Source organism: Vipera berus (assembly GCF_964194415.1).
Source record: "Vipera berus genome assembly, chromosome: 17".
NCBI lineage: Eukaryota > Metazoa > Chordata > Lepidosauria > Squamata > Viperidae > Vipera > Vipera berus.
Genome location: NC_138220.1, coordinates 292114 through 313183, shown reverse-complemented (window position 1 = coordinate 313183; position 21070 = coordinate 292114). Strand labels below are relative to the sequence as shown.

Here is a 21070-nt window from a genome sequence, read left to right as displayed (position 1 = left end):
GATGTTGCTTAGCTTGGAGGCAGGGAGAATCACCAAACTGGCCTGTCAATTTTGCTGCTGTGATATTTTGCAAAATATTCTCAGCGCGCCTTGTAAAAACTGCTTGAGTCTGGGTACCTGGCAGAGGCAAAATTCAGCTCCCAGAATTCCCCAGGTAGCAGCAGCAGCAGCTCCAGGTGGGAATTCTGGGAAGAGATTGCCACACCCCAATTTGACAATCATTCGGGATGTTTGGGGAGAGACGAAGTCCTGAAAAACACCACAAATGGGGCAGTTAAGCCCTGAGAAGAGATTTTCCTGCTGCTTAAAAGGGAATTTAGAAAACCAGCAATGCCTACAAGACTTGGGGAAGGAGGGATCTCCGGGTGGCGACTCTTAGAGTCTTTTAGAGGTTTTCTAAGCTTCTTTTTAAGCAGCAGGATGGTGGCTAGGGGAGAACTGCCCACCGAATAGCCTGGTTCTTGAGAGGGGGGGGCATCCTTTCAAACTTCTCAGCTGGGGGCTTAGTGCCCCCCAGGGATGGAGAGAGACCCTCGGGGGAGCGTGTTTTTCCTCATCAACAAGGCCAGAAATCTTGCACACGCGCCAGGCTGCATCAAACCATATGAGAAACACCGGGGGCGCAATTTTCATTTGGGTCAGTTTGAAACGACATGGACAATCGGAGCGTGGATTTAATGAATGATTAGAAATAACAGACCTCCCCTGCGGCCGAACAGTCCATTAAACGGGGTCTCTGGATGTTGCCTGTGTACACCCCTTCCCCACACAGTGCAAAACAGCCTCACAGATGGCTCCGTGCCTTTGACTGCTGCGAGGAAACCGTCATCCTGGTCACAAACCAAAATAAATTTAAGCCCGGCTACTGGGATAATAGCAAATAATTGTCTCTTAGGCGGCTCTCTCTCCAGAAGTGGCTTCCACGCCTCCCTAATTCTTCTCTTCCCAAGGCTAGGCAGCCCAAGCTTCTTCGATTCTCCTTCACAGGGCTTCATTTCTATCTTGTCCATTGTTTTTCTCTGTACCTTCTCCCCGGCAGGTGACACCCATGTTATGACCTGGATCTTGCCTCCTGGTGAGGTGGTGCCAAACCTGGCTTTCGTCATCCCACAAAGACGTGAGAAAGACTCGTTTTGGGAAAACCAGGAAGACGCACAATACAAGCGGCTCCGGTGTGGGGCTGGGAGCTATTTCCTTTGCTCTTCTCTGGATTTGATCAGTTTCACCAAGTGGTAAAGCGATTCGCCTGGGTCGCATGTGGGCAGAGTCTTCGCGGTTTGTAGAAACCTCATCACAAATTCGTCTGCCTGGAACGAGACATGCCGGGGGTGGGGGGGAAACAAAACAGGGTAAACAAAGTTAAGCCCTTTGCAGAAAGAGAGAAAAACAAAACAGAGCCACGGGTGGATTTTGTGCGAGGCCCATTTCTGGCACCCAAGAAGAAGGTAAGGCTTCATTCTGCACAAGACGGGCAAAACCTGGCTTGGCCCTTCCAACATTCTGCTATTTTCTTGGCTTGGGATCTTCTGGGACCTTTGTCTTCCAGCCTCTCTCCCTCTTGTCCTTCAAGCGCTACCAAATTCTTTTTCTTTTCTTTTTTCCCCAATTACCTTTGCCAGATCGTGGACCAAGAAATGAAACATGGCCAAAGCATGCAGCACTTTGGCTTCCTTCTCTGGCTGTGGCCTGAGAGACTGTTCTCGGAAATCCAGGATGGAGTTCAGCATCTCCGTTGCTTCGGCCCGCTGCTTCTCATCTGGAAGAAGAAGAGGAGGAGGAGGAGGAGGGGGAATCGTTACAGGGATCAACGGTTTTCTGGCTCTTTTTCCCCTTCATGTTGTGACTTTACAGATCACAAAGGTGAAAACTCCCTTTTCCGTATGAGAGGGGGGTGAAAATGCTTCCAATCTACGCAGGGCAGGGCCTTCTCAACGGGGCGGGGGGAGGGGGGCTCCTTACCCAACACGTCTTCCTGTCTCCCGTCTTCTACAGAGAGCAGGTCCACCTCGGCGGGAGTGATGAGTTTTTGGTACTGGATTTCAACAAAGTGGCTGAAGTGATCGTGCCAGAGATTGACTACCTGCGAGGGAAAAACCCGGAAGCTCCAATCATCATCATCATCATCATCATGAGGGTTATTTTAATTTAATCAAGGGCGTGGGGTGGCAGGCCCCCTAACATTTTAGGGTGGCATAAACCCTAAATTGTTTTTTTAAAAACTGCCTGAGAACTCATTCTCACTTGCTTCCAAATTCCCAGCCGGGTTGGGGTGGGGTGTCCACTGACCTCAGCATACAAGGAATCCACAATGTCCATCTTATTCTGGTGGGAGAAAACATTGGCCATGTGGAAATAGCCTCCGGAGATGGCCACGTTGCTTGTCGTCCCAAAAGCACAACACGCAAAATATACCTGTGGTGAGGAGGGGGGGCAGGAAGAAGAAAAAGAGGAAGAAAAGGGCTGTGGGATTCATGATGCTCTCTGAGCTTGGTGGTTTTCTCGCAGACGTTTCTTTACCAAACTAGGTAACATCCTCATTGAAGAGGTTACCTTGTTTGTTAATGAAATGTCTGCAAGGAAACCACCAAGCTCAGAGAGCATCATGAATCCCACATCCCTTTTCTTCCTCTTCTGCAAGCCCCACTCCCTTCTAGAACTGATGATGTTACCTAGTTGGATCATGAAAGGTCTGCAGGGAAACCCCCAAGCTCAGAGCGCACCAAGGAACCCCCGTTTTCACCCTGAGCTACAAGTATTCTCTCCTACTGATATTCCCTGGTCTGTTCTGGGTGGTGCTTTCAGACTCATGAAAGCACTTGAATCTAAGTTCCCATCTGCTTCCAATCACGTTGGGAAGGCAGGAAGTTCTCAATAACCTCCCCATGTTACGCAAGCCCACTTTGAGGATGATTCAGGACTCAGCCCGGCCCTGGCAAGCATGGAAGGATTTTCATAACCACAAAGGATTTCTGTCCCTCTAAATCTGGTTTTAATAAACCAGGAAACGAGTCTGCCTTTCGGGTACCCCTTCCTTGGCCTATGACCCACCCTCCCTCCCTCCTGGAGCGGCTGCTGCTTCTGAAGCACCCCTCTCAAGAAAGAGAGACAGACCCACAACCATTGCATCGGCCTGCCGAGCCTTACGTCGTTGGCCAGGTGGTACAAAGAGTCATCGAAGTTCCCTCTGGCGGCGTACAGGAGCCCAAGGTTGCGATGCAGCTTGGACTGAACGTTGTAGCTGCAGTGGGGGTTCTTGAGGACAATCCACTGGGCTTGGGAGAGATACTCTTCACCTTGTGAGAGGTGCCCCAGGCCTGGAAAACCGACCAGACGCAGCCACGTTACGCAAGTAAAAGGAAACCAGCGAGGAATCTTGGCTTGTGAGGAGACAGAATGTCTGAATGCACAAACCTCAAATCCAAACTACTTTGGGAGCGACCTTCATCACTCAGTTCAGAAAAGAACGGTGAAGACATTCCTGGGATTTGCAATCTTATTAAACTGAGCTCCAGTTCATCTTTCCAGGGGAAGAAATAAAGTCACTTTTCCCAAGCCGGTTGTCAATTTCAAGCTGTCATTCAACCAGCGGTCCCGCGTGGAGGGCTACCCCTTCGAGCCCCTCTACCCCTTCAGAAGCCAGCCCCCCTGCGGCTCACCCAAACTGGTCTCGGCTAAGGCCAGGTAGGCAGGGACCAGCTCCGCCGAGTCGGGCCCATAGATGCTGATGCTGAACTTCAGGGAGTGGAGGGCGGCCGGGATGGCGTCTTCGTGGTGGCCTTCCAGCAGGAAATTCTGGGCCGTCTCAAAGGTCACTTCAGCCAGGAAGATCTGGGGGGGGGGAATAATTGAGGGGTGGGCTGGGTTTTTTTCTTCCAGTCAATTCTAAGGACTGGGTGTGGTGCAGGTAGTCCCCGATTTACAGCCATTCATTTAGTGACTGTTTCAAAGTTACAGCGGCCCTGAAAAAGGGCCAATTTTCACACTTACGACTTACAGCCTCCCCGTGGTCCTGTGACCAGAATTTGGACGCTTGGCAACTGACTCATATTTTGAGGCTGGATTGTGGTCGTAAGTCGAGGACTACCTGTGTTTGGTACCCTGCCTGGATCACCCAGCCTACCTCTCGGTTCCGCTTCTGCTCCTCCCCGAGTTTCCTTTCTTTCTCCGAGGTGTAGAATGGGGGAGCCGCCCGCAGCGGGATGAGCAGCTGGCAGATCTTCGCGTGGATGCTGATCCAGTCGGCGTTCTGGTGGTCCACATCACTAGCCGAAGGAGAAGGAAGTAAATAAATAAAATCAGGCATGACTGTAACCTCATGCCTTCACATCCGCCTTGCTTAGAAATGGGACTGCCTGAGGACTACCCGTATTATTAGGTAAGAAAACGAAAATGCACACACAAACGCAGAAATAGCTAGTGCTCGACTCACAAGTTCCAACCTCACTGAAAAAAGCTGTTTGCTTAACAATCGGGTTGAGAGACATCATAAACTGGGGCAAAATTCACTCAGCCACTGTCCCGCTCGGCAGTGGAAATTTTGGGCATAAACTGAGGATTACCTGTGTTTTGGGGCCATCTTACCCTGCGCTTATATTATTATTATTATTATTATTATTATTATTATTATTATTATTATTATTATTATTATTATTATTATTATTATTATTATTATTATTATTATTATTATTATTATTATTATTATTATTATTATAAATGTATTTTGCGTATTTTTCCACCCGTCACATTTTTATGACCTGTCCAACCGTCCATTGCAAGGCCTGCTGCAACCCCCTCTCCCCCGGGCGCTTCATCGGACGGAGCCCCGCCTGCCGGGAGCTCACCAGTAGTAGGTGACCAGGCAGGCGGCGCAGCGGACGGTGGCGGGGCCGAGGCAGAGCTCGCAGCGATGCTTCTTCTGCCGGGGCTGCGCCAGCGGCACCAACCACTCCGTCTGCATGGCCATCTTCTCCCGCCGCCGTTGCTAGGGACGCAGTTGCTAAGGGAGGCGGGACTTCCGCCGGCGGCCATCACGCTCTGAAAAGACCCGCCTTACTAAGCCACGTCCGGTTACGGTTCCCTGAAGAGCGCTCTGGCTGGGACGGGTGTGGCGCGCAGGCGCAACAGGCACCAGCATATGCAACGAAGCGCTCGGTCGGAAAGATCCTCCTCTTCCGGTTATGGTTCCCGGAAAGCCGCTCTGACGAAGCCGTGGGGCGCAGGCGTTGTGCGCAGGCGCGCGGCGGCAACGGTGGCGGCCGGTGGGACGATGGCGGCCTCCTCGGAGCGGGAGGCGGCGGCCGAGGCGGAGCGTCGCGTGCGGGCCTGGGCGGAGGCGCAGCAGGCGCGCGGGCGCCGCGTGGCGCTGGTTACGTCCGGCGGGACGCAGGTGCCGCTGGAGGCCCGCGCGGTCCGCTTCCTGGAGAACTTCAGCAGCGGGCGGCGCGGGGCGGCCTCGGCGGAGCGTCTGGCGGCCGCCGGCTACGGGGTCTGCTTCCTGCACCGGGCGCGCTCGGCTTTTCCCTGGGCGCGCGCCCTGCCGCCTCCGGGCCCGGCTCTGCTGGACTTGCTGCGCGTGCACGAGGAGGACGGGGCGGTGCGCGTGCGCGACGGGGCCCTCCCGGCCCTGCTGCCCGCCCTGCGCGCCTACGGCCGGGCCCGGGACGACGGAGCCTTCCTGGCGCTGGAGTTCGCCGGGCTGGCCGAGTACCTGGCCCTGCTGCGCGCCGCCGCCCGCGCCCTCGCCCCGCTCGGTGAGGGCCCGCTGGGTGCCGGGGAGGGAGGGATGGAGGGAGACGCGCCGAGGGCCTCTCCGTGCAACCCGTGCAAAGGCAGGACGGGAAAAGAGGGAGGGAGTGCGAGCCAGGCAGGCCAAAACACGCCGGTGCAATGTAGCACAGCATATGCAAAGATTTGCTCTTGCAGTAGTTGCAAGTACAGCCCATGCAATGCATGCAAACGCTGGGTGCAAGCATGCTATGGCAGTAAGTTCAATAGATGCAAATATGGCCCATGCAGTGCCTAGAAACATGCAATGGCAGTAAATTAAAATATCTCTCTCTCCTCCTCAAATCAGGTTCCAGCGCCATGTTCTACTTAGCAGCGGCTGTGTCAGATTTCTACATCCCCCCTTCAGAGATGCCGGAACATAAAATCCAATCCTCTGACGGGCCCCTCCAGGTAAGGGGAGATGGTGTGGGATGGCAGGTCAGAGAAGGGGAAGAATTTTGGGAGGAGAAAGGGGGGGGGAAAAACAGGTGACACCAGAATAGCAGTTGGAAAGGAACTGCCTTGGAGGTCTTGTAGTCCAACCCCTGCTCAAGCAGGAGACCCTAAGCCTAGACCATTCCAGACAAATGGTTCTCCAGTCTCCTCTTGAAAGCTCCCAGTGATGGAGTATCCACAACTTCTAGAGGCAGGTTGTTCCAATGGTTAATTGTCCTCGGTGTCAAGAAATTTCTGCCTTTTGCTAATCTCTCTCTGCTTCCCTTGTTGCAGATAACCATGAAGATGGTACCCAAAATGCTGTCTCCGCTGGTTAAAGAATGGGCCCCTGAGGCATTCGTGATTTCCTTCAAGTTGGAAACGGATCCCTCGATCCTGGTTGAGAAAGCCAGGCAGGCCCTGGCAAAATACAATCACCAGGTGGTCATCGCCAACACCCTGGACTCGCGAAGAACCTCTGTGATCGTGGTCACTAAGGATTCAGAAACCCCCTTGTTCCTTTTGGAGGAGGAAATTGCCCGAGGTGTAGAGATTGAAGAAAAGATTGTCAGCCACCTGGTATCCCAACACAGAGCCTTTGTGGAAAAATAATTGCCAGTGGATAAAAGTCAATTCTTTCTCAACTATAAATTTAAGAACTGCTAGGAGCTGGTGGTGGTGAAGCTGGGAAAACTGGAAAGCTTCTATTAGCTGTTAACAGACCTCTTTAACTGGGGTCAAGGAGGCGAAATCTGACCCAGTTTCATGGTTTCTTTGCACATCTTCAGACCCGTTTGCTGCTTGTTGGTGGGAACGTTTAAAGAACAGGAACATTCCAAGCTGTGACTCGTTCTGGTGTCTGATTGGTACAATCACCAGGGTTGGTGTTTTGGTGACCAGGCAGACAAAAACGTCTGGTTATTTTTTTTTCCTGCTGCGTTGGTAAAAATCACTCAGGAAAATTTAAAAAGCATTCTAGTCAATTTCTGAATCTTATTCCGTCTTGAATTATGCCAGTTTGCACAAAATAATGAGAGTTTCTAGGCCAGTATGTGGCTTGTTTACTTTGGGCATCATAAAATTACTAAACTGGTCAAATAATAGATCAATTGGCGTTTCGTGGGCCAGTAATGTTCCAATGTTGTCTTCTTCCATCTGACCTTTTTTTTGAATTTAATGTTTTCCTGTTCTGCAAGAAAAAACTCGGATGGCTAAAATCTTCCATCACCTTGATGCCTTAGGAAATGTGAATTTTATACAAGTAGTCCTCCACTTGCGACCAGTTTAATGACTGTTCAAAGTTATGATAATGCTGAAAAAAATGATTTACCACTGGTCCTTGCACTTACAAACTGTTGCAGCATCTCCACGGTTACTGGTAATATTCCAGCGCTTGGCAACTGGCAGGTATTTGTTGTAGCATCCCAAGGGTCACGTGATCACCGTTTGCGACTTTCCCAGTGATCACTTTGGACAAGCAAAATCAGTGGGGGAGGCTGATTTGCTTAATGACAATTGCAAAAAAGTCATAAAATCAGGCGCTACTCAATGATTGCATTGCTTAGGGATGGAAGTTCTGATAGCACCTGCGGTTGTAAGCCAAGAACTTCCTGCACTGTGTTCCCACAACCTGCTCAGCTCTGCCTTGCTTAAAATGGTTTACTGGTGATGCTTTCATGACATGTCCTAGGCCAGGGGTAGGCAACCTCGGCTCTTTTATGACTCGTGGACTTCAACTCCCAGAATTCCTGAGCCAGCATGGGGAAACTATGGCCCCTTCATGACTGGTGGACTTCAACTCCCAGAATTCCTGAGCCAGCATGGGGGAACTATGGCTCCCTTCATGACTCATGCACTTCAACTCCCAGAATTCCTGAGCCAGCTATGCTGGCTGAGGAATTCTGGGAGTTGAAGTCCATGAGTCATAAAAGAGCCGAGGTTGCCTATAATCAAGCCACATTAACTGCTTTATTTGTAACACGGACCCAGCGGTAAAATCAGTTGCCTTGTGTTTGCAAGCTGAATAACTCAAGTTTCTTGGATCGTGTTTTAAAATTCACCGGAAAAAGGAATCTTAATACTTGAGAAATTGTACGAAAAGGGAAGATAACTACAGAGGTTCAGAATAATAAATAAAATATTCAGAAACTGGACTTGTGTGTGTTGTTCTAGCTTGCCTCGTGTGTCTTTGGCTGAGGGAAAACACGTTTCTTTGACTGCGCCCAACCGCCTGTCTGAAATTAGGGTCTTCTATTTCGGGGGTTGGACTAGAAGACCTCCGAGGTCCCTTCCAACTCTTCTGATTGAAAACGCGATTGGCTAACTGGGAAAGAAATGGGAAGCGGTTTCTTTAAGAGGGCGTGGCCAGTTGCTAGGGCTCCCGGGGGGCGTCTCCGCAAGCCTAGGCCGTGCGTTGCCATGGTTTCGTGGCCTAGTCTGCCGGCTGCGCTCCCGCCCGGCCCGGGTGGTGGAGCCGGGGCCTCATGGAGGGAGGCCGGCTGGTGAGTCAACGTGGGGTCCAGGCAGGGCGGCGGCGGGCAAGGCCGGGATGCAACCAGGCTAGTGGCGGCGGGAGCTGGGGAGGGTAGACTGCTCCTGCCCGGGGAGGCTCCGCTCAAAGTGCTGTGGTTGAAGAACTGACTCGCCACCGGTTTTTTTTCTAAATATGGCTATAAATATTTATTTTTTGATTAATTTTATTCCAGTTATATGGACTCCCACATTGCAAAGACGACTCTGGGCAAGGAGAGCAATTTTTTTAAAAAAATATAGACGCATAAATGTGTGTGTTTGCATGTGTGTGTATACACATACATGCATATAAATACATACAAAACTGGGGAATAGCTAAATTATTAAATTTATGTGCCGCTGATACCAGTGCAAAAGGGGTGGCTAACTTATCTGTTCGAACAAGCCGGCCTGGCCTGATGGGTTTGGGTTTTAACATTATTTTAACTAACCTACAACATTGGGCAGAATCATTTAACTTTAAATCTTGTAACCTGTATTCTTATTTTTATTGCCCTGTACACCGCCCTGAGTCCTTCAGGAGAAGGGCGGTATATAAATCAAATAAATAAATAAATAAATAATAAATAAATGAAAAAATCTCTCCATAGGTTGGTCTGTATGTGTGCATATATATACATATTTGTGTCTCTGCGTGTATAAAATATATGCGTGAATAGGTAGGGGGATGGAGTTCTCATTGCATTGGATTCCAACTTCCATCTTCTCCAGCCTTTGTTGGCTGGGGACGATGGGAATCTATTTGCGTAGAAGTCCCTGAGATTCAAATTCTGTCATTGCCCGTCTGGCCAAGGCAGCTCCGGGGTGGCCAGCAGGACTTTAAACGCCAAATCCAAACTGAGCTGAGGATCCAACCCAAAATCAATGCCAAAAAAGGGCGCTTGCAAGAGTGACCAGAGGAAACGCAAATCCTGGCCAGGGAGCCGAGAAGACATAGCTTCCAGAGTGCCAAACCGGGGTTGGTTCAAACCCTGGTTTCCCCTGGCCATAACAGTGCCAAGGCTTGTTGCCCAGCTGCTCAGCCACGCTGGCCTCCTTGCAGAAGGGGAACTGACTTGGACCTCTGACGCTTTTCTCTTTTCCTGCAGCTAGGGGAGGCCGAAGGAGGAGGAGACGCTGCCGCCGGCACCCCCTCGGAGACCCAGGTAGCCCACCCGTGGCCTTGTTACCTGCCTGGCGAGGAGGAGCTGCATTTTGCCTCTGGGCCGTCGCTCCATCAGCAGCTGGAGGAGGAGATGAGGGAAGTGAGACCCCATTTGCACCCAGAGGGAGCCCTCTGGGATGATTAGGCTGCCCCGAGACTGGGGGGGCACAGACCAGTTTCCAGGAATGGGTGGAAACTTGGGAAAATGTCCAATTGCCCGCCTAAAAGGTGTGCGGTTCGTTCGTGGGGTAGGTGCAGGTTAGTCCTCGACTTACGACCACTTTTGAGCCCAGAAATTCCATTGATAAGTGAGCAGGTGTTGAGTTTCCCCCCATTTTATAACCTTTCTTGCCACCGTCGTTAAGTGAATTGCACGTAAGTTAGTCACACGTACTGTTACTTTTTCACCATCCCAGTAACTGGGAACAATCACTGTACGAGGCAGTTGCTAAGTGAGGACCAACTGTGATCGTTTCAAGCCACCTTAAAGTTTAACCAGAGCGAGCGCTGGCTTCTGAATCAGGCTTTTTGCATCGTCTCTGCCGAGGTGGGCTTCTTGGGACCTGGCACGTTGTCATAACAGAATAACAGAGTTATTCTTGAAGCCCTCCAGCCATGGAGCACCCACAACTTCTGGAGACAACTTCTGTTCCACGGGTTGACTGTTGGGGAAGCTGGCAATTTGTGTCAGCCATGCGTCACACCATCGGGAGTGGCCGATGCCCCAGTTCGGCCTCTCGGACTGGTCTCCTGCTCTCCTTTGAGCCTGGGACGCCAACCTGGCGGTGTGATTTTGTGCTGTTTCCTGCTTTTCTTGGACCCGAGAGAGCCCATTCTTTGGGGCTTCAGATCTTCCTGGTATTTCAGCGTCTTGGGGATCTGCTCGCCCGCAGGGGACCTTCCGTTGCAAAGTGCCTTGAAGAAGGTGACCTCCGCAGAGCGGCGCTTCCTGCCCATTCACGCCCGTCTGATCTGGGGGGGATAGGAAGGGCTCTGGGTGGGTTTCTTCCCTCTCTGGACCCTTCAAAGTGGCCACTGAAGACAATAGCAGCCCCGGGCTTCTTGCAGGCCACGCCAAGGATCGCTTCCCTTGCTCGGCCGACGATTCGCTTCCTTTCCCGGCTGTCGTCATCTTGACAGGGGGAGAACCAGCCCTTCGTCCCCTGGGTAGGCGGCCCAGCCCTGCCTGCCCTCTGGTTTGCAAAAGCTCCCTTTTCCTCCCGCTGAGACGGAAGGGCAGCCCCTGTCAGCTGTCTCCTTGTCTTGCTTTGAACCCGGGACGATATCTTGGTACATTTCGTTTCTTCTCGGGCTTCGGGTCATCCAAAGGGGAGAAGGATCAAAATGGCATGTAGGGATGGGTGGGTGGGTGGGTGGCCTGCGCCACTGGCTGCTCCAAGACGTTTGTAGAGTAAAAATGCTAGCATGGGTGTGTCTCTTGGTTGGTTGCCAACGTTTGTGTCTGGGGCTCTGAACGTCGGAAGGCGAGTTGGGTCCCTCATCTCCCGTTGGCCTGGGGGGTTGAAATTTGCAAAGAAGCCCCCTTTGCGACTTAAGGCTGTGAATCGGGGCAACCTCAAAGCGTCGTGAAGGCTTAGGAGACGTGAGACCGTCTGAAGCAGGGGTCTCCAACCTTGGCAACTTTAAGAATGCGGACTTCAACTCCCAGAATTCTTCAGCCAGCGATGGCCTCAGTGGTTTTCTTGAGAACCTTTTCTTGAAGGTTTACAACAGGGGTCTTCAAACTTGGCCCTTTTCTGACTTGTGGACTTCAACTCCCAGAAGAGGAGGGAGGCGGGTCGAATTTCTGGTTATGCAGACTTCTGATCCATAGGAGGAGCTAAAGGGGTGTGAAGGGATTTTTCTTTTATTTATTTTCTGGCAGAGGACCTTGAACAGAGCCAGAGTGCCCCCTGGTGACCGTCCAGATCTGGAAACTTGTTTTTTTTTCCAGGTTGCCGGCTGGGGAATTCTGGGAGTCAGAGTGCCCCCATCTTCAAGCTGCCAAGGTTGAGAAATGATTGCAAGGACGGTGAAAGAAGAGCTTTTTCCTCAGCTGGCAAAACTGCGTCCCTCTCCGGAGTCTTGAAATCTGATTCTGTCCTTCTTTACAGGTGCAGAATTACGTCGATCACGTCTGGGCCTTGGCGGAGGCCCAGGATGCTCTGGTGGCGGAATACAAGCAGGAGAACGAAGAGTTGAGGAGAAAGTTTGCCCAGCTGCAGCTGGAACTTGGTACCCGCCCTTGAGCACTTTCCAGAATTTTCCAGGCCGGAGGGATCGTCCTTGCAAGGGAGGCTGTGCCTCCTTTGGGCTGTTGCAACACATCCCCTCGCCCTTCCCGTTGGTGCAAGCCCACAAGGAGGAGTTTGGGTTGTGATGTCACAGCGCAGACTTCCTCGGTGAAGGACATGTCCAGCAGGAGGAGGAGGGAGGGAGGGAGGGAGGGAGGGAGGGAGGGATGGGGAAAGGGAAGGAGTGGAGGATGGGGAGGACAACAACACCTGAGCTTGCTGGTTTTCATTACCCAACTAGGTAACATCATCAGTGCTACTGTGTGGTAGGGTCCGGAGAAGACCTTAGTCTGTATCTTAGACCTGGTGAGCACTGGGGTGTCTCTCTACTCTTGGGGGGCAACAGAGGAGGCGCCTATGGGCACCACACAGCCCCCCCCCCATGCCAAGAGAGGGCTCCGCCTTGTGTTTCTCCCCAGATTCTCAGCATAAGGAGGTGGCCGAGCTGCTGGCACTGGAGGGCTTGACCGGCATTGTCCACAGCAGCCCCAGCGAGCAGGTGGCCTACTTGCTGGTGGAGAGAAGCGCTTTGCTGGAGAGGATGGCAGCGCTGGAAGAGGAGCTGGGAGCCCCCCTCCTCTGCTTGGGGAGACCCTGCGCGGCTGCCCTGCAAGTACGGGGGTCTTTTCTGTCGGGGGGGTGCACAGAGGAGGGAAAGCTTTAAAGGCAGACCCCTCCCCCAGGGCAGCTGAGACGGCAGAGACGGGGCTTCCCCGCTGCCTGCTTTGTCCAGAAGGCAAGCTATTCCGCGTGCCTGGCTGAGGAATTCTGGGAGTTGAAGTCCACAAGTCCTAAAAGGGCCAAGTTTGAAGACCCCTGCGCTACTTAAATACAGACCATCCTTGCCACAAATGGGTTCACAGTAGCCACGCATGAAGAGGAATCTACGTGTCGCAGGATCCAGTCTCACTTCCCAGCTTCCGGACTCAACAGTGTGTGTGCCCTGGGCTGTCCTATATGTGGCGCTTATGGGGGGGGGGACTGGTTCTGTGTCGCTTTCGGTTGCTAATTGGGGTGTTGATGAGAGTCCTGGTTTGTCCCACAGCCTCCCTTGGAAGAGCCGGAAGGAGAAAACCTGGCCTGGGAAGAGGCTGAGCGAGCTCCGGGTGGAGCCCCAGACAGACTTTGCAGCGCCCAGCATGTGATCCCGGCACTGAACGAGGATCTGGACGTCTCAGAGGGGGAGCCGGGGGAGCTGCGTGAGGCGGTCGGTAGGTCTTTGGCCGGATTCCTTTTTCAAGCTATGTTAACTGTCTCACGTAGCAACTTTGGACTCAGTCGTGGTCATAAGTCAAGGACGACATGTATTTTTTTTAAAAAAGTCTCTCTGGCCAGGAAAGGGGGACCAGGAGGCAGAGAGGGCCAAGCAGCCCGTCGAACCGTTGGCGAAACCGTCACTCGCCAGGGTCCCGGATCCTGATTCCCTCAGTAAGCAGGGAGGCACGGCTGGCAGGGGAAGATGGGAGGTTGAATCCGCACCTCGGAGACCCCAGACTGACCTCAGCCTCCCCAAGTGATCTTTGGATTTCTTCTAGCTGCGTCGGAGTGGCGGAAGGCCAGAGGGCAGAAACTCCCGACAGATATGCTGCTGCTGCTCGAGGCACTTTCCTTTCCGGAGGCAGAGAGACAGGCCTGTCTGGGGGGCTCAGGAAGCGGCGGAGAGGCAGCCAGCAACTTTGGAGGCTGCTTTAAGGACGTAGGTCCAGTCCGTCCGTCCGTCACTCCCCCTCCAAATTCTCCCAGGATGCCCTGAATATTCCCAATGGACGCCTCCCGTTTGGATCCTCCCGGCGGCCCTTGGGGGGCCCTGCGGAACCATCCACGTCCACAGCATGCAGGTGCGCTGGCCCGCCCCCCCCCTGGTCGCCTCAGTCGAGGAGCCTTAGCCAAGCTCCCACTGACAGGCTCTGCGCAGGTGACAGGTTGGCAGCCCCTGTGGTCACCCTTCTCCAAGGCTAAGCAGGTCCGGACTTGGCTGCTCATGGGATGAGAGACCACAAAGAAACCCCAAGAGCAGACGCCACCGCAAGAGATCTTAATCCACCCCCGCCAGGGGATTGGAAGAGTCTGAATGTCTCCAGGCTACGCCAGGCCCCCCTTGGCAGGACTTGCTGGTCGTCTCTTGGAGGTGGTTGTGGGTGTTTTTTAAATTTTGCACCCTTTTTTCCGCAGGAGCTCAAGAGCCTCGGCTTCCCTGAACGTCCGCTGCAGAGGAAGCTCCTGCCCTTCCCCGGCTTCAGGTACGGGGCCAGACAGGTGTGTCTGTGAGGCGGCAGGCCCAGCCGGGATCAGACCATTGTGGGGGCACCGACACCGGGCGCTCCCTTCCCCACAGCAGCCAGGGTGGCATCACCATGGCCTCCCCGGAGCCTCCGTTCCCTCCCGGAGCTTCTCCTCCTCCTTCCACGCTTCTGCCTTCTTCAGGCCAGGCAAGGCAGGAACCGGAGGAATAAAATCAGAGCCCTCGAATTCGACACCCGGGAGAGCGAATCAGTGGGCAGAAGGGGGGACCGCTGTGCGGGGAGGGGCAGGAGGAACGGATCTGGGGAAGGAGAGGGTCTCTGCCAGTGGGGGCACGAGGTGCTTTTGAAATCCTCCTTCAGTTGGGATGGAGTCTGGATGCCTTGCGGGGAGCGTGTTGGAGCAGCTTCAACGGGGTCTGCCTGGACCACCACTGTCCAAGGGGATCCAGTAAGCTAAGTAGAGCCTCTCTCTTGGGGAGCAGTGTACCTTTGAAGAGCAGTAAGAGCCGCTGCTTCCCAGAAACCCGGCCGACCTCCGCCAGGATGAGCCCGGCCAGCCCGCCTGCTGAAGCTCAGGTGGGAGAGCCCAAAGCGCCTGCTGGCACCTCCTGCCTGTTGGGGGGGAGGGGGCCTTTTTTAAAACCACGGACCAAAGCACCTTTTCAGACACACCCATCGCCTGAAAAAAAGGGGAAAGTGTCAAATGTATTTTTGGAATGCTAATTATTTGTTTCTACAACTCTGGAGCTCTGAGTGTATTTTGTGTCCCGGGGTGATTTTTGGGGAGGGATGGAAGGAAGGAGGGGAGGAAAATCTGGAGGGAGGGAAGGAAGGAAGAAGGGAAGGGAAAATGGGGGAGGCGAAGGAAGGAAGGACAAAATCCTTCAGAGACGCATCTGTTCTTGAGTGAGGCTTAAAATATCATTTATTTTATTTATTTATTTATCATTCTTATTGGGAAATGGTGGCCCTCGTAGCCTTTTTAAAAAAAAAAAATTTGCGAAAAGAAACATCCTGCACAACGTCCACGAGGCCCAGCCGAATAGGCGGTTGCATTGGCTTCAGGATGTGAGCCGACACGCCTAAGCGCCCACACTTCGGGTTCCCCACCGACCTGGATAGCCTTCCAAAGGATCGGAAGAGGCGGGAGCTTCCGGTGGGACGGGAACAGCATGGGGATTGGACTAGACTCGTGACACTCTGCCCGTTGGCGCATCGGTGGTGAGATTCCTTCGTCAGAAACCGGAGCGTGGCGCCCCAAGTATTTGGAAAACGTTGAAATAAAAACGCCAGCCCGGTGTAACGGTTTCGGTTTGGCGATTGGCGCACCCGGAAGTGAGCGCTTCACGCCGCGCTAGGCCCCAAAAGGTGCTGCTCTTCCGCTTCCGGGCCATCGCCATGGCGGTGCTGGCTTCCAACCCTAACAACCCCGTGGTCTTCTTCGATGTCACGATCGGCGGCCAGGTAGGCCTCGGGCGGAGGGAACGGGGCCGGGAGGAGTGGCCTGGGGAGAGCCCGGATTCGGCCTCTGACGCCTCTGTCTCTCCGCAGGAGGTGGGCCGCATGAAGGTGGAGCTCTTCGCCGACGTGGTGCCCAAGACGGCCGAGAACTTCAGGTGAGCCCGAAGCCGGCGGGAACCATGGAGACGGGAGGCCAGAGCGGCCGCGGACTACAGACCGGCCCGGCCTTGAGTGCGTGCTGGCTGGGGATGATGGGCGAAGGGAGACAAAGGGAAGCTTGTTGGGGAGAGAGATTCCCAAGCCCTTCCCTAGAGGTGGAAGGGGCAGCCCTTCTCCCTCTACAACCTCTAAACCGGGGGTCTTCAAACTTGGCCCTTTTATGACATGCTGGCTGAGGAATTCTGGGAGTTGAAGTCCACAAGACATAAAAGGACCCAAGCTTGAAGACCCCTGCTCTAAACTCACTTAACAACTGGCTCGCTCAGCAACAGAAATTTTGGGCTGAATTGTGGCCATAACTCGAGGACCGCCTTTATAGAACACTCAGCTTCGATCCGCCCATCCTCTCCCCTCCTTCCCCCTCCCAGGGATCCACGGGCTTTCTTTGCTGAATTTGAGCCTCTCCCTCTGAATAACTGGCCTGTCTTTGTCCCAGTTTAACATGCAGCCTTTTTCTTTCTTCTTTCCAGGCAATTTTGCACTGGTGAATTCAGGTGGGTAGGTCGATCCCGTTGATCTTTCAGGAAAAAGAAAATTGATTTGATGGCAGCACAGGAAGGGGAGGTGAACAATCCCTAACTTTGTATTTTATGCTTTATGCATTTATTTAGCCAAGACACACAGGGAATTAGTCCTCGGGTACAGAAGCACTCGGTGTATTTGCCACACAACAAAATATAATAATAGGAAAGCATACAGCCAATAAAAGGTAGAAGTGAAAACATAATAAGAGGGATAAATAAAAATAATAACAGGCTTGTGAATTGCCACCTCTCGCTGTCGTTTGTCCTTCCATCTCAGGAAATTCAACTCTGATTTCAGAACAAAACAGAGAGAAGTGACAGGTTGTGAGTTGGGGGTGTTGCCTCTTTGGCCCCAGAGCCATCTTCGCTCACTGGCTGTTGTGGCATCTGCCAATTTCTGACTGTTTGCTTTTTTCTCTCCCAGGAAAGATGGTGTTCCTATTGGTTACAAAGGCAGCACTTTTCACAGGTACTTTGGGCTCTGGCAGGCTAGTTTTTTTCACCCCTCCAGCTGCCCACATCTGGGGCTGATGCATGTCCGCATTTGGAGAGGGTGCTTCAAATTAGTGAATTGTGTTCTAAACCTGTCAGCCACCCCAATCATGTTGTGTGGCCTTTAGGTTAAACTGTTATTTAAAACCGAATCCCTTGAGGCACTATTTTGCAAACCATCCAGAATCCTGTTCCAGAGATTTACAACCCATTTGTGAGCTTCCCAACCTGGTGTTTAAGAGTAGCTGTTGGCTACCTTGACCTCCTAATATTTTTTTTCTTTTTCAAGGGTTATAAAGGATTTCATGATCCAAGGAGGTGATTTTGTAAACGTAAGTACTTCAAAGCTCTTTTATGGAAGGGAAAGTGGGCATTTGACTTGGAATTGGTGCAGGTAAGATTGGAAGCTACCCCACCAAGGAGCTGGACTTGCAGGCTGGCACCCTTATTCAGAAACCCGAGTTAAATTTCTCAGGAAAACTTAAAAGTTTTCTAGAAAACAGGCTAACATTTACTGGGAGGAAGTGGTTCCTCTAAACTTCTCCTTTCCTTGATTCTGTTTAACTTCAACATCAAAGAAGCGAAGACGGCTACAAACTGAACTCTGAGGTTTTGCTGGCAAGATGGCGGGGGTTCCGCTCAAAAGCTTGCAGGGAAGGAAATGCCTTGGGGGGGAATGCTAATTTGTAATGCAGCATATTAAAGGATTAAACGGAGGTATAGGTGTCTTTGCGAATTGTATTTGTGCACTTAAACATTTTTTTTAAAAAAATAACTAGAGCAGGCTCATTCTGGATAAACGGTTTTGTATCTGTTTGCCAAGGGAATTGCCCCATGGTTCATCAGGCCTTCCTTCCCTCCTCTCTCCGTCTCTTCCTGCCTTCCCTTCCCCATCCTTCACTCATTTCCTTCCTTCCCTTCCTTCCACCCCTCTCCTTCTATCCATCCATATCTCTTTCACCTTCCTCCCTCCCTCCCTGGTGTTCTCTCTCAATAGGGAGATGGCACTGGAGTGGCCAGCATCTATCGGGGACCTTTTGCCGATGAGAACTTCAAACTGAAACACTCGGCACCCGGCTTGCTCTCCATGGTAAAGAACAGCCTGAAGTTGGATCTGGACCTTCCTCACAGATCCCTTCAGTAATTCGTGCAGCCCGAAGACAGGATTCGTAGCTGGGGGGCGGGGGGAATTGTTCCTGAGCCACTGGCACGTTGTCCATTAAGTCGTCCTGTAGGGCTTTGCCACTTGGCTGCTGAGGCGAGGAATGGTTCGGACGGGTCCTGAGGGATGCCCGTCCTTGGCTGCTTGGGTTCACCCAGCCTCCTTAGTTCGGGAGCTCCGTTGCCCCTTTGCCACATAATACTGTGAACTCTAAGGCAATCAAAAGGGGGCTACACTCAGCTGCTTCAAAACCACCCAGCGGGCCCTAAAAGGGCAGCTGTGGGGGTCTCTGCTGACCTGATCCCTTCCCTTTTTTCCCCCTGTAGCCCCCAGGCATCTTGGGAAGGTGCCCACCTAGGTCCCGGCATCAGGAAGGGCGGGGATCAAGAGCAGTCCCAGCCCTGCCCTTCTCCCAGGGGACCCTCTGAATTTCCGGTTTCTCATCTGGATTGTTGCCTGGGAGGAAAGGGTTAAACCCCAGCCCCTCTTCCCCCCCCTGCTGCTTCAGCCTTGCTTAGTTTTGGCAGACAAACAGTGGCCAGGTGCCAGACGGGGGGGGGCACTGGGAGGGGCAGTCCTTGACCGGGCTGCCCAGCAGGAAGACCGCCACCCTTCAACACCCAGGTCTTGCATAGCACCCAATGTAATGTTGAATTGGATACCCTCTGAACAGAGGCACTTTGAAATTTTCTCCAGAGCCTGGAGTGAACGGGGATGGCTTGACCACACACAAGGTCATTCTCCTCACCTGTCCCTTTCCCACCAGGCCAACAGTGGTCCCAGCACCAACGGCTGCCAGTTCTTCATCACCTGCTCCAAGTGCGACTGGCTGGATGGGAAACACGTGGTTTTTGGTGAGTCGTCACTGGCCAGGTGGAGGCCAGGACCCGGGTGCACCCTGCTCCCGTCAGCTTGCGCATTCCTACCCTGATCCAGACCCTCGCCCCAGATTCGTGGCAGATCTGCCCTGGGAGGTTCCCATTATCTGGGCTTCCTGAAATGCTTTGTACTCTTGTCTCTAAGTTGCCAACCCCCACCCCCCACTGCCTCAGGACCCCCACCGGGTTAAGAGAGCAGCATGGGGACCTCTGGGAGTTGAAGCCCACAAGTCTTAAAGTTGCCAAGGTTGGACTCCCATCCCCCAGCCCCTCTGCTTCCTTCTCGTTGCCCTCTCCAAAGGTTAAAGGTCACACCAGCATGGCTCTTCCTTGGTTAAGGAATTCAGAAATGCTTGGAGCACTAAGATTGTTCTTTTCTCACCTGGCAGGTAAAATAATCGATGGGCTTCTAGTCATGAGGAAAATTGAAGTAAGTTGTGCTTGTCTCTGGGTTTGGGATGAAGCTCTGCCATCCAAGAAAGCACATAAAAATTGAGCGGTTTTGCTTTCTAGAGAAAAAAATATATTTTAATTTGCTGTTCTAGCCCAAGGCTTCCCAGAGTCTCCTATCCTGCCCTTCGGGATGCAAATCCTGCCCAGGCAGCTTAGAAGAGCAACATGCCTCCAAAAGGTGCAAACTCTCAGCCTTTCACTGTTCTGGCTATTTCTGCCTGAGAAAGTGAGAGAACCCAAATATAGGGTCCCCTCTGAGCTTGGTGGTTTTCTGGCAGATGTTTCATTACCCAACTAGGTAACATCACCAGCGCTAGTGATTTGCTCTGTTTATATAGTTGGGTCCTGAAACATCTGCAAGAGCACCCACAGTTCAACCTGAGCTATAAATAATCTCTTTTGTCAGTACCAAACATAAATTATGAGCAGGCTGCAAGAGAGCCTCTTTATCCTGGCAATGGCTATCTGAGCAAGCTTGCTGCTGCTCTTTTCCCTTTCTGCATGTCTGCTCACCCGCTTTCTGCTTTTTGCAGAATGTCCCCACCGGGCCGAATAACAAACCAAAACTGCCGGTGGTGATTGCCCAGTGCGGAGAGATGTAGGTAGGTGTTTATGCAGCTGAAGTGGCCACTAAAATGCTCTATGAATGGGATGGGCGGGATAGGGGACATCTGGGCGAGATGGGAGGGTCTGTGCCTGGGATGGCACCTGTGGACTCCCAGAATTCCCCAGCAAGCCATTAGCCTGGATGATGTTACCTAGTTGGCTCACAAAACGTCATGAAAACCATGCTGGCTGAGGAATTCTGGGAAGTCCACAGGTCTTTTAAGTTTCCAAGGTTGGACAACGCTGGTTTACACAGCACATTTCCAAGTGTCTGCAGTGCAAGTCAGAACTGTAGCCATGTTTCTTGCCGCTGGTGTGGAGGGTTGGCAGCCCACATGGCCTCTCAGCAGCAGGATTGGAACCTCGCTCAAAGAGCAAAGCTTGCAGTTTCCTTGTGGTCTAAGTTGGCACAAAGTCCTTGCACTCCAGAAGCCAGAAGGCAGCGAAGGAAAGCTGCTCTGTGCCTGGGACCCTCCTTTTCTGCACCGAGTGTGCCACCACCTAAAGGGGAGGCCACCAATGTAAGCCCTGCCCCGCATTCTGCATGCCAGGAAAACCCAATGCTGGGGACTAATTGTTTTACCTCTTCCTGATTCTAGGTTGATTTTTTTTATTCATCCTGAGATGCCAAGCAGTTCCAGACCGCTCATCCTTCATCCCACATTCCATGTGTCTGTTCCCCACCTCCTTTGTAAATAAAAAGATTTCTTAAAATGGCTGTCTGACCACCTCGTGCCTCAAGGGAGGGCCACACAGGTCTGAGGTCCTGAAAATGGGGAGTGTATTTTTGCAGGAAGGTGGGGATTGGGGTGGCCATTCAGTGCCCCCCCCCGCCTTACAGCTTTTTTCTCTCACTGTTCC

The 21070-nt window shown here is 52.5% G+C and overlaps 4 protein-coding genes across 7 annotated transcripts; 3 read left to right on the top strand and 1 right to left on the bottom strand.

Annotated features, from left to right (window-relative positions):
• Positions 1-656: 656 nt before the first annotated feature.
• On the bottom strand, positions 657-4963 carry ZMYND12 (zinc finger MYND-type containing 12; the record flags this gene model as incomplete). Its single annotated transcript, XM_081341614.1, has 8 exons — positions 657-1307; positions 1611-1756; positions 1960-2080; positions 2287-2412; positions 3145-3314; positions 3657-3828; positions 4121-4262; positions 4842-4963. 8 exons carry the CDS (start codon positions 4961-4963, stop codon positions 1188-1190), a joined length of 1119 nt encoding a protein of 372 aa, XP_081197740.1. The 3' UTR covers positions 657-1187.
• A 264-nt stretch (positions 4964-5227) lies between these two features.
• PPCS (phosphopantothenoylcysteine synthetase) lies at positions 5228-6813 on the top strand (the record flags this gene model as incomplete). The annotated part of the gene is made up of 3 exons (XM_081341183.1): positions 5228-5750; positions 6074-6177; positions 6496-6813. Exons 1-3 carry the CDS (start codon positions 5267-5269, stop codon positions 6811-6813), a joined length of 906 nt encoding a protein of 301 aa, XP_081197309.1. The 5' UTR covers positions 5228-5266.
• A 1692-nt stretch (positions 6814-8505) lies between these two features.
• LOC308675671 (uncharacterized protein) lies at positions 8506-15260 on the top strand. 2 transcript variants are annotated; one of them, XM_081341147.1, is made up of 9 exons: positions 8506-8702; positions 9822-9977; positions 11992-12112; positions 12591-12784; positions 13217-13382; positions 13507-13599; positions 13707-13867; positions 14344-14411; positions 14897-15260. In XM_081341147.1, the coding sequence occupies exons 1-9, from the start codon at positions 8685-8687 to the stop codon at positions 15135-15137; spliced, it is 1218 nt and encodes a 405-aa protein (XP_081197273.1). In that variant the 5' UTR covers positions 8506-8684; the 3' UTR covers positions 15138-15260. The 2 variants fall into 2 exon arrangements, 1 of the variants encoding a protein (XP_081197273.1); XR_014028184.1 differs by having other exon boundaries at positions 13707-14009; positions 14344-15108.
• Positions 15261-15432: 172 nt separating this feature from the next.
• Positions 15433-20927, top strand: PPIH (peptidylprolyl isomerase H). 3 transcript variants are annotated; one of them, XM_081341162.1, is made up of 11 exons: positions 15492-15878; positions 15966-16030; positions 16565-16588; positions 17043-17087; positions 17400-17442; positions 18108-18200; positions 19039-19126; positions 19540-19580; positions 19696-19781; positions 20137-20205; positions 20809-20927. In XM_081341162.1, the coding sequence occupies exons 1-10, from the start codon at positions 15813-15815 to the stop codon at positions 20180-20182; spliced, it is 597 nt and encodes a 198-aa protein (XP_081197288.1). In that variant the 5' UTR covers positions 15492-15812; the 3' UTR covers positions 20183-20205; positions 20809-20927. The 3 variants fall into 3 exon arrangements, with proteins under 3 accessions (XP_081197290.1, XP_081197289.1, XP_081197288.1); XM_081341163.1 differs by lacking the exon at positions 19696-19781 and having other exon boundaries at positions 15491-15878; XM_081341164.1 differs by lacking the exons at positions 19696-19781; positions 20137-20205 and having other exon boundaries at positions 15433-15878.
• Positions 20928-21070: the final 143 nt, after the last annotated feature.

Coding starts and splice junctions, on each gene's coding strand:
- LOC308675671 (XM_081341147.1), top strand. Junction 13,868..14,343: donor TTGGAGGCTGCTTTAAGGAC/GTAGGTCCAGTC, acceptor TTTTTTCCGCAG/GAGCTCAAGAGCCTCGGCTT. Junction 14,412..14,896: donor CTGCCCTTCCCCGGCTTCAG/GTACGGGGCCAG, acceptor CTTGGGGAGCAG/TGTACCTTTGAAGAGCAGTA.
- PPIH (XM_081341162.1), top strand. CDS start 15,813: ATGGCGGTGCTGGCTTCCAACCCTAACAACCCCGTGGTCTTCTTCGAT. Junction 17,443..18,107: donor AAGGAGGTGATTTTGTAAAC/GTAAGTACTTCA, acceptor CTCTCTCAATAG/GGAGATGGCACTGGAGTGGC. Junction 19,782..20,136: donor GAGCAACATGCCTCCAAAAG/GTGCAAACTCTC, acceptor TGCTTTTTGCAG/AATGTCCCCACCGGGCCGAA.